The sequence below is a fragment of the Platichthys flesus genome, chromosome 14, assembly GCF_949316205.1.
Source record: "Platichthys flesus chromosome 14, fPlaFle2.1, whole genome shotgun sequence".
Lineage (NCBI taxonomy): Eukaryota > Metazoa > Chordata > Actinopteri > Pleuronectiformes > Pleuronectidae > Platichthys > Platichthys flesus.
The window spans coordinates 11,886,941-11,898,625 of NC_084958.1; the positions used below are offsets into that span (position 1 = coordinate 11,886,941).

Sequence of the window (11,685 nt, forward strand, 5' to 3'; positions counted from 1 at the left end):
TAGCAGAAAATCATCAACCAGACACAGCTTGCATAGAGTAAAAATCATCTTTAATGTGTAATTGCAAACTACATTACAATTGACTTTTCAAAACAACAGTACAGAAATTATTTGTAACCTTAACAAATTGGCTTTTCCTAAAAGATACAACAATGCAGATAGAGCATAAATCCTAAACTGTGTGTGTTTAAAGCCCGGGGCCTGGGCTCTTGGTCCATCCTGTTACGTGGCGTCTATCTCCTGTAGCGGTACCTCTTGAAGTGGAACCACAGCTGGAAGATCCCGTTGGCGAACTGACAGCGGAAGCCATGCCGGTGCGAGTACTCCCACTCCCGGTTCACGATCTTGAAGGCGATGTCCTCGTACGGAGGCCCTGCGTGGAATCTTAATATCCCGAAGTCCTTGTTGTCGGGACTGGGCTCGAGGAAGTACTGCGGGGTGGAACGCTTGTCGATCAGGTCCGGATAGAAAATGTTGAACTTGTATCCCTGGACGATCTTGGGCGGAGGGTTGTCGAAGTCGTAATGCGTCTGGTTGTATTTGTTCCACTCAAAGCCTGTGTGGACCCGATTGAAGAAGCGGGGTTTCCTGGGGCGATATTTGTCTGCCCACAGGTACATCTTCCCCCCGACTGGGAACTCTACACTGAACTGGGCCTCATCATTGCCCATGCCCTCTTTGGCCCGACGAACAAAGGCGTCCTCGGCGCTCTCGCTGGCCTCGCCTGATGGACAGAGAAGTCGAAGAAGCAGCCGTTAGTGAAATGTCTGCGCCACATTGAACACATATTTTATACATGACTAATTTACTTAACACTTCTACTGCTTGGAATTGACTCTTGTAGATGTTCTCTTACAACTGGCAACACAATTTATTATCTAAGGCACATCTTGTTTTTGTGTGTGTGTGGTTTTATAAGGTCTCATACCGGTAGCTTGGAGCTGTGTGCGTGCCAGCTGCAGTCGGTGTGCGTCCTCCTCCGGGGTGATGGTGTGAGTGTCCAGCGGCAGCTCAGACTGCGTGAGCAGCGTAGGACTGTAGCGGCCTGAGTCATACTCTGCCTGGCTCTGCTGGATCAGGTCCTCCTCCGTCAATACGGCCTCCACCACCTCGCCCTTCTCCTCTTCACCCTTTTCTTTTTCCTCCTCATCCTGTTTTCCTGTTGGGGATTTGGATGGTCCCGCCTCTTCACCATCCGTTTCTCTGCTCTTATTTTTTGTGGAGGACGAAGATGACGACTGTCCCGGTTCCTCTGGTTCAGTCTCTCTGGTTCTCGCTCTCTCCCTGTAGATAAAAAACAAAAATGCATTCATATCAGAACTAATGTAAGCTGATGGGAGATTTGACCCCGGGCCACAGAACCTGACCGAGCCTACGGGGCTCTACAGTCTCTGGATGTGTGCAGCATGTGCTGTCTGGGTAACTTACTCATCTTCCTCATTGTCTGGCTCCTCTTTGATGATGGGGAACAAAGGCTCACTTTCCACACCTTGTTCCTGTTTGAGCTTGAACAGCTTCTGACGCAGCACATCTTGGTGTCGCTCTCTCAACCTGATACATAAAACACACACCAAAAACAACTAAGCGATTATTTCTACTGGGTAATTTCAAAAATGTAAAACTTCTAGCAAAATGTACAAAATTACTATGGTTTTTTTAAATTAGCTCTGTAATTTTATAGTTTAATCAAAGAATAGTGTGCTTCATTTTCAACATCACACAGTAACATTCAGTCAGGGGTATGGTTAGGTTCTTGACAACCACTCATCCGCTTCCCAGCGTCCTCAGCAGCAACAATGTCACGTCATGTCATATGTCAATCGGATGAGTGTTTGTCAAGACAATTTAATGACAGAAAGACCGAGATTTCTGAAGTTATTAGGATTTCAGGAGCAGAGGAACAGTGGGCGTACCTGGCTCTGGCCATGTAGACCCTGACTTGCTGCAGCAGGCTCTCCCAGTAACCAATATCAAGGTTGGATCCTCCAGCCCGAATCTTTGTCTCAATGTTCAGGTGCAGAGCCTGCAGCTGGCTGTACGTCTTTCCTTTGAACACTATCTGGACGTCGGTGGTCACAGCTGTGTTGATGCCCTCACGCCGGTCTCCTGGGGTTTCACAAAGATCGCATTAAGAAAAGAAAAATAATGTGTTGCTGAGCATAGCTCCCTGTGGCATTCACCAGTTTGACGACAATGTCGGAAAAAAAAAACGGGTACCTGGTCCTTTCCCAGAGGCCTCCAGTTTCCTCAGCTTGCTGATCTCGTCCTCAGTGATGGTCGTCATGTCTCTCCAGAAGTCAACGTTTTTGCCTTGCTCCAACTCCATATACACCTGTCGGTATGACAGCACTTACAATGAGAGTCCATTTTAACTATAAAAGGTGCAAAGCAACAAATAACATGTCCTCTGTTGTGCTTAGGGTCAGAACACCTCTACTGAGTTCACACTCATTCATGGTTAATGTTGTGTTTACATTTGACTGTATTGTAAAACAGTTAAAAGTGACAGAATGCTGAGCACCAAATTCACATCCTTCAAACAACATATAGTCTCATTTATGTTGAAACAAGCATTAGCATTTCTAATCACAATATTTATTTCAACATGATCCATTTTATATCAATCTGTATTTACTAGGGATTGTTCCTGCACTTTTTTCACAGTATTCTGTTTAATACACTGTTCCCCCTTTAAAATCCAGTGCTATGCTAGGCTACAGCACTAAGACCTTGGAATGTAACATAACAACACACCTTGATGTCCTCCAGCAGGTCATCCATGTCGGTGACTGTGAGCCCATTGAGGAAGGTGTAAGGTTCATGCATCTCCACAGCGAGATCGTCATCCTCCGCACTGATGTACTTCGCCAAAAGATCGATGGGTTTGGCGCGACCATCGCGAATTCGAATCTTTGATCTAAACACACAGCACAAGGATTTTCAGTCAATGCGTGTCAGTAATCAGGAACTGTTGCAGGAGCCTGGAACTGGACTGGAAAAGAGCAAACAAACTGATACACAAATACACAATGATGTAGCATACTAAAAGAGAAGTGCTCTGTGACATAAGGGGTAAGAATTCATGTCAAGTTTTGGACATGTATAATAGGCAGGTCCTTAGGAGGTCTCATGCTATCTTGGACTTTGAAGACATTTCACTCCACAGGGAGTTTTAGTGATTGGTCGTTGAGATTGTACTGTCAAAACATCCCACGTTAAGATTATCATTTAACATAACTCCATTTCTCTGTGACGTGGGAACCTGACAGGACGCCCCCTCTTAACACCGGTCAGGCGTGGGTTGGGCTTGGTCTCTACTCTACCACAGAAAACCCTGACTAATAGGCTTTGTGTTTCGCATGTTGCATAATAACCTTGTATATTTACAATCTGCAGTTTTCCATTCCTAATTCTGGTTTACTGGCACTTTTGTTATCGGTGTGAATTTATATTCCATATACCAGCTCTATGTTTTAAGTGTTGTCACACTCAATGTGTATTTGTGGAGAGTGAACTCAAGCAGGACAGTCCAGACGACGATGACCTTTAAACCTTGTAATTGTTGCTGGAGACTTACCGTAGTTTGGCCTGGTGCAAGTGGAAGTTGTCTTCCTGTTCGGCCCAGGTCTTGAAATGCTCCGCCTCTTTCTCTCTCTGCAGCATCTCCAGCTCAGTCTCTCTCATGGCTTTCTCTCGCTCCCGCTCCAGACGAAGTTGTTTAACCTACACAATTATAAGGATTCATTAAGAAAGCCGTTTCTCATAACTCTGAAACATTACATGACCACAAACGAATATATAACCCGTGCTCATACCTTCTGCAGCTCTCTGCGGTTCTCCTCCTGAATGTGCTTGTTCCTGTCTTTGAGATCTCTTTCTCCGAGATGACCGATGCCTTTCATATCCAGCGCCTGAAAACCACACACACAAATATATTTACACAATAATCAAGTTTTGGAAAGAAAAGTTCCAAACTACTCTGACTGAGTGGATCAGTAGCTACTGGACACTGCTCCCCAACTCACCTTCTGCCATTTAAATGTTCCTAACAAGTTGTTGTCACCGAAGGGATTGTCTGCATTGGTGTACCCCATGTACTCCTCGCTCCAGCCCATCTTTTCTCTCCTTTTCTTCTCCTTTGTTTCCTTCTTTGCCAGCCTTCTGGCCCTCTTCTCCTCTGGTGTCTCCAGAGCTTTCAGCATCTCCTTCTGTTTCTTCTTATCAACCTTCTCTTTAACTGCGCGGCCCTCTCGGTCAGAACCTGAGCTGTCAGACGACTCAGGGGAGCTGGAACGCTGCCTCCCTCTAGCATTGTGGACTCTATCTCTGTCGACCCTCTCTCTATTTTGTTCACTTCTCCCTGGCTCTTTGTCCTCGCTTCTCTTCCTTTGCTCTTGTCTTTTGTCTCCCTCTGTTTTTCTCTTCCGGTCACTGCTGCTGCTCCTCCTCCTCCTCTCTCTGTCTCTATCCTGCTCCTTCCTCTGTCTACCCTGAGCTGGACTCTGTCTGTCAGGACTTCTCCTTCTTCTTATTATTTCTCTATCGCTGCTTCCATCATGGGAGTCTGAGCTGGACCCAGACTTTCTCCTCGTTCTGTCATGAGATGGTCCTCTCTGCATCTCCATTTTCTTTCTCCTTCTCATCATTTTAGGATCATCTGAATCAGAACTGGAACAAATACAATGTTGATTAAAGTCCAGTGGGTGAGATTTAGATGAAAGATCTATTGGCAGAAATACACATAAAATAATCCTAGAGATCTCTTAACTAATATGTATCATCTAAATCGTACGATTTGCTCCCTACCCCTGTCTCTATCAAGGCCGCCAGACAAACTAAACACCTTTTGAGTTAATATGTCGACTGAAGACCACAGGTTCTCTTTCGTGTTTGGGAGGGGAGGGTGAGGGGAGGGGTTTTCAGCTGCAACCTGAAACTACATCATTAGAGCTTACTAATATCTACACACTGATCCTATATGTACATTTGTGCTCTTTTATGAGAAACCATGGTCTTACTCTCTAATAAAAACAATATTCACAGATGTATATGTGTTTTAGAATTAAGAAGTTATCCCTAAAAACTTTGGAAAGTCAAACTAATGCTCTGTTGACTTTTCGCAAACCGTGATGGATCAGAAACTCTGACAGTCAGTAACTTATCCACCGGGTCCATTGTAACCGCAGGTCACCGGGACCCGATGGGAAGCAGCACTGACAGTGAATCGAAGAAGACAGTTACCTGGATGTCCGACCCCTGGACTTGCTCCTGGGCCGATGTGCTCCCTGCCTGAAGTCGCTCTCAGAGCCGCTTCTGGAGTCGGGACGGTCCTTGTGTTGAGGCCGACGCCGAACAGGAGATCCGCCGTTGGAGTTCCTGCTGACGGACCGCACGCGGCCACGGGCGGTTTTTCTCGCATCCGCAGACCGACTGCGGTCTCTCCGGTCCTCTGGTGACCGAGACCTGCTCACTTTGGACCGGTTCCGCGGACCCCGGCCTCGGCTCCTGGACCTGGAGCGGGACCGACGTCGTAACTTCGAACTCATCGCGAAGTTCTTGTCTGTGCGGGGTCCTGGAAGTCCCGAGTCGCGTAAATAAGAGGTAACAAAGACATAGGTGTGCTGACCCACGGTGTAAATACAACACAGTTGAAAAAGCAGTCTATTTGTGACATACATAAGTTAATAATCGTGGTGACCTCAACATATTCCTCAAATCAATATGGTCTTTGTATGGTTAAAAATTAACTAATCAGGCTGTTAAAAGGCCAGCTCAGGGGGCTTTACACTGTGGCGCATATTACTGACGTCATGTGCATAGCTGGCGAAAATTAAATAACAAATAAATAAGCGTTAAGTTTAAATGCAGTTTTTACAGCACATGAAACATCCGTAGTACATTTACCGTCACTTACACGTGGTCCTGTGTTAAATCAACCAGAAAATGAAAATAGGTCAGAGCCGCGTCTCTCAAACACAAACAACATCGCGTTTCGGTGACGTCATGTCACTGATAAATGAAGTTCTCCCACATTGCCTTTTAAATTACTATTCAAGAAATGATGGCCGTAACAAAACGATTCCCACGTTTTTGAGTTTAATGTGATACAACAAAGTCCTGATGTGCCTCCGTGTGGCTTGTTTGTGGTTTTCCGTGAAAAAAATGAAGGCTGCAGATTAAGTTGAACTACAAATACCAGAAGCCAGAGCGCAGCTGCCTGTTTTGATTGGAGAGGGGGGACTTCTTTCAACAACAGTGTTCTTCACCCGGTTATGTGTTGGGACATAATCAGCTTCACATCTGACAGGAGCGAAGCAGCGGCTGTTTACTCTTCCGCTCCGGTGATCTCAGGGAGCCGAACACGGTCGGTTCCTCGGTGAAGTGGCCTCCAGCTGCTCGTGAAAGGAACAGCTTTGTCGGCTAGCTCACATTAGCCAGCCCGTTACCAGTAGATTTACGGAGGCTTATGTCCGGCGGCTGCCCTGCCAGGTAGATCAACCAAAGCCTGAGGGTCAGCCACCATGGTTCAGCCACTCCACCAGAGAACGAGTGTTGACGTTTGAGAGGAATTCATTTAGATTATTTTGGGTGAACAAACGCGACCTTTAGTCTGCGTGTGCGCAGCCAGGCTGGTTTGGCCTGTTTTCATTGTCTGCGAACACCGAGAACACACAAGTTGTTGTTGTTGTTGTTGTTTGGCCGGTTAGTGGTTCACTTAAAGCCCCGTTGGTGTAAACAACCCCAGTCAGCTGTTCACCCCTCCACCTTCCTGAGAGAACAGCAGGTCCAGGATGGCGCAACACAGCTCCACTCATGTGGCCAGCTCGCAGAAAGCACTCATGTTGGAGATGAAGAGTCTCCAGGAGGAGCCCGTCGAGGGCTTCAAAATCACACTGGTGGACGAGGCGGATCTCTACATCTGGGAAGTGGCCATTTTCGGACCCCCAAACACTCACTATGAAGGGGGCTACTTCAAGGTAAGACGAGAAAGCAATACCAGACGTTTTCCTAGACACATCTGACGGTTCATTAAACCACACACAGCACATCAGTCAGTCAAATGTATAGCTAATATTCACAAATCATATTAGGCTCATAGGGCGGAACGAGGTGCAACATCATCTGTCCTTCGACTAGAGTGAGAAATAAAAAACAAAATTTAACAGAGGAAAAAACGTGGAAACCAGAAGTGAGGAATCTTCTAATTGCAATAACAGTGACTTAAATGTGCTTGAGTCATTAAATCGAGATCCATGAATGAATCGTGAGATAAGGATGGAAATGTTGAAAACGCCCTATCTAACAATGTTATAGAAAGTAAAAGACCTGGATCCCCACCAACTTTTAATTGCTTCTTCCCTGACCCATACCACATCCATCCACCAGGTTTTGTGGAAATATGCTAAATTGTTTCTGTGTAATCTCAGAAACAAACCCACAACAAATGGACAGGGGTCGGAGCTTGATTGGTTGGCAGAGGTAAACCAATGATTTTCTAAAACTTTAAGTCGAACAGTTGCCATCGTGTTGGTGTGAATGTTCCCTCAGGATACACAGAGACTTCCTGCTCACCTTCTGTTTCCACAAAGCCCACAATTACCTCTGCTTCCATCTGACTAGTTTGTTGGACAACCTCTGCAGCTGGAGCCTGTTGTCACGTTCCAGGTTGCTGCCCTCATCATGCAGTGAAATGAGAGACATTTACAGAACTCTACAGTTATTCAGTAGTTTGAGCAGATAAAACAAACACACCTTTTAAAACCGTATTCAGCGTCCGCAGATGGAAAAGTTTAAAGGTAGAACTTGTAAGGCGACGCCGTCATTAAAACTCAAGCCTGTTAATGCCAACTGTAGCAGCAGAGTGTGCAGTTACATGTAAATGTCCTTCTTTTATCTGTTTTGCATCCCAGTCTCGGGTCAAGTTCCCTATTGACTACCCGTACTCCCCACCCGCCTTCAGATTCCTCACCAAGATGTGGCACCCCAACATCTATGAGGTGTAGTATCAATGTCTGGCTCAACTTTATATGAACTTGTGTGTGTTCTCTTGATATTGATTTTGCTTTAAATGGCTGCCCGACACGTGAAAATGAAAAGAGTCGCTTTCCATTGTTTCAGAATGGAGATGTGTGTATTTCCATATTGCACCCTCCAGTGGACGACCCGCAGAGTGGAGAGCTGCCTTCAGAGAGATGGAATCCAACCCAGAATGTCCGGTGAGCACCCGTCTTCAATATCTCCCCTCTTATGTCTCTTGTTTCTGGTTACTTCCCTGCTTTGTGCTCTTGAAAACCACCTGACTGTCACCAATATCACATGCGTTTTTTCTTGGGAATACAAAAAATTCTATACTATAGACTAACAATAAATCCATATGCAGGGATTCTACACCGCATGTGTAACTGGATCTTTTTTTGGCCCTAGTTGTCGATAGGTGCCATTCTTTCGCAACTCATTCATTATTTGTAGAATCGTAAAATTTGTAGAGACTAAAGCTCAGTTTAAAACCTATTTTTAATATTTTGAAAAAGCCACCACAAAGGTGGAATATTATTCATTATGGATTGTATAGTGGTATCTGGTGAAGAGGTCAGGGGGGTGTTTTCACTTCCACTCCAGTGATCTCAGGGAGCTGAACACGGTCGGTTCCTCGGTGAAGTGGCCTCCAGCTGCCCGTGAAAGGAAGAGCTTTCTCGGCTAGCTCACATTAGCTTCAGTGTTCACCCTAGAGCTGAAATGATTAGTCAGTTAACTGATTAGCTGGAAACACTTATTCATAGCATTCAAAAGCAGAATATAAACATTTAATAAGTCTATTATTACACACTAACATGGAGTGTTAGTGGAGGCTGGTGTATAAACAGATAATAAATGACAGTAATACAGTAAAACACAAGTTTTTCATGTATTCAGATGAGACATCATTAATATGGATGAAATCTACACATTCGTAAACATTAACAATGTTCTTATAGTTGGTTAGTTGATGGTAATCAATTTATTGAAAAAGTTATTGGCAATTAAATAAGTTGAAAAAAACTCTAATTTATTTTTCACATGAATAATTAATGTTTTTTTATTCTTTAAAATGGGCGAGTACATAATTTCCGGAGGTTATTTTTTCACACTAAATAAATAAAACACAATCTCTTTTCCCTCATGTGTGTGTTTTTCTCCAGGACCATTTTACTGAGTGTGATCTCGCTGCTGAATGAACCCAACACCTTCTCCCCTGCTAACGTGGACGCTTCCGTCATGTACCGTAAATGGAGGGAGAGCAAGGGCAAGGACCGTGAATACGTAGAAATCATCAGGTAACATTTCAAACTGTGTTTTCACAGGATACGCTCATCCTGAGGAGTCAGTGTGTGAGTTTTTTCTTAATTTCTCCCTCAGGAAACAGGTTTTGGCCACTAAAGCAGAAGCAGAGCGCGACGGCGTGAAAGTCCCAACCACACTCGCAGAGTACTGCATCCGCACCCGCGTCCCGGCCCCTGATGAAGGCTCCGACCTCTTCTATGACTATTACTATGACGACGACGATGTGGAGGACGGGGACGGGGACTGCTGCTACGATGAGGACGACTCCGGCAACGAGGAGTCATGACAAGCTGTATGACAGCAACGCAGTCTAGCTGACATAGGCTACCCCCTTTTTTTCTGCCCGGGTTGCCAGATATTCGAGGCCTACAACCAAGAAAGATTTGAAGCTTCCCACTTCTCAACTAATGAAATGAGCTGTTTTTACCTCAACCTCTCAGGAGGATTGAATCGATGCGTCGTTGTGGAAGGGTCAGACCCGGTTAAGATTTCCACCAGCACAATAGTCACCAATTTCTCCAGTTTCGCAATTTTCATCACCACCTCAAACCTTATTTTGAGAGAATAACTTCAACTGTCGCTTTATTGAGTTGTCCAGTCCACTGTACAGTTTAAGGTGTTGCTGGATCCACATCAGAAACATTTACTCTGGTGCAAACACTTCCAAACATTTCTCAGCCTCTCTCCTCCATATCTTTATTTCCTTAATTGTAATTGAATAGCTCTGCCCACTAGTTGGTCTCTATGACTGACGAATGAAGAGGACTTACAGGAGCCTGACTGTGTTGAGCAGTTTACTGCAAACACATTGAATCAGACATTTCCGAGTTTCACAGTCTCCTCTCGCTGCGACAGGACAGGACAGGATATGATTTGACACGGTTCCTGTGCATGCCTGAACACTTTTGGAAGTGTTGTGTGTCTTTGACTGAAAGACGATTCCCCTCCATCGTGATCTGATCTCAGCTTGCTGATGACAAGCACTTGTAATAATGGAGGACGGTGCCGGTGTCTCAAAATCCTCATGAACGTTTTTTTTTTTTGCTAACGTTGATCTTTGCCGTGTTTCTTCTGGTCACCGTTGGATGTGTTTCTCTGTCCTTTTGAGTGGGGGTTCTGTCTTTTGATGTAGCTTCAGATGTAAGAGTTGTGTAGGATGACCATGTTTTTCAGGGTAGGGGGTGTTGGTGGTGGTGCTGGCCAGATATAATTAATGATCCGAGCTGTATTTCTCCTCAGGTTTGTGGCCTTAAAGAGCTAACAACCCGAAACAAGTGTAAACAAAAGCCCAAAATATTTCATGACTGTTTGTTGTATTCTTGTCTTCTTTTTGTTCTCTTGCAAGCGTTGTTATTTTACTCTCTTTCGTTGGGTAGACACTATGCCTGCAGTCGCTGCTTGAGAATGTTTCTTTTTTGTGATCAGATTTTTTGCTTTAATTGGCAAAAAAAAAGCTTCTGTAGAAAAAAGTGTCTTTCATAAGGTGTTGTTGCAGTGTCAGTCAAGATTATCACAGTTTTTTTAGCCCTGGACATGAAGAGGAAGGACATCATGATTTATTTTCATTTCAGGTCGTTGTGTTGGCGCGAGAGTGGACAGGTTCTGGCATAATATGTTTAAAGTGTATGGGTGTCCTCCGTGGATTTTTGCATATTGATCTTGATTGTTTTCTTAAATCTGGACTTCATACTGAATTTCTCAGGATAATGAATTACATTATGACGAATTCAATTCACTTCAAACAGCAGATATTTTTCCTTTTTTAGGTTTTCTTCATGATTTACAGCTTCAACCAGAGCCATAACTGATATGCACATGTAGCTGTATAAGTGATTGTCATGTTGTTTTACTCACTCGCGTTTATTTTGTATTTTCTGTTATTAAAATCTGAAAAATAAAAATGTATTGGAAAGAGAAAAACACAGTTGTGAAAGTTTATTGACAGTAAGCTGTTATTTTATGGCTTCATCTGTGGATGAGTCCTGTTCTATCAGAAAAGCCTTGAAGACTTCATAAATGTTTTCAAAGAAGATTTTTGCATTGATGTCAAGGATTATAACTCATGAGGATTAACGGACATAGATATAGTTCACCATGAGGGTGGAAAGTGCAAAATAGCACATGAGAAGAGGGAGAGCTCTCTATTACCATGTCACAAGGGGGTGCACCTTTCAAGTTAGCATTCCTTAAAAATAAGAGAAGTTACTGTTAAATTGGTGTTAATCCACATTTAACTAATAATACATGTTAAGTGCTGCAAATAACTATCATAAATGAACACATGTTTTTTTAAAGAGAAAAGGGTTATCATACAGTTCATGAAAACACGGCCCTTTCATTTGTAGGCAGTCGGGTAAAATCTGT

General features: G+C 44.1%; 2 protein-coding genes across 2 annotated transcripts; one reads left to right on the plus strand and one right to left on the minus strand.

Moving 5' to 3' along the window:
* Positions 1 to 33: 33 nt before the first annotated feature.
* Positions 34 to 5,595, minus strand: cactin. The gene is made up of 10 exons (XM_062404639.1): positions 5,242 to 5,595; positions 4,026 to 4,668; positions 3,816 to 3,911; positions 3,578 to 3,723; positions 2,755 to 2,917; positions 2,218 to 2,332; positions 1,914 to 2,106; positions 1,429 to 1,551; positions 929 to 1,284; positions 34 to 724 (listed from the first exon to the last, which is right to left on the minus strand). Exons 1-10 carry the CDS (start codon positions 5,544 to 5,546, stop codon positions 234 to 236), a joined length of 2,631 nt encoding a protein of 876 aa, XP_062260623.1. The 5' UTR covers positions 5,547 to 5,595; the 3' UTR covers positions 34 to 233.
* A 656-nt stretch (positions 5,596 to 6,251) lies between these two features.
* cdc34b (cell division cycle 34 homolog (S. cerevisiae) b) lies at positions 6,252 to 11,235 on the plus strand. The gene is made up of 5 exons (XM_062404655.1): positions 6,252 to 6,977; positions 7,911 to 7,997; positions 8,119 to 8,216; positions 9,180 to 9,314; positions 9,397 to 11,235. Exons 1-5 carry the CDS (start codon positions 6,792 to 6,794, stop codon positions 9,605 to 9,607), a joined length of 717 nt encoding a protein of 238 aa, XP_062260639.1. The 5' UTR covers positions 6,252 to 6,791; the 3' UTR covers positions 9,608 to 11,235.
* The last annotated feature ends 450 nt before the right edge of the window (positions 11,236 to 11,685 follow it).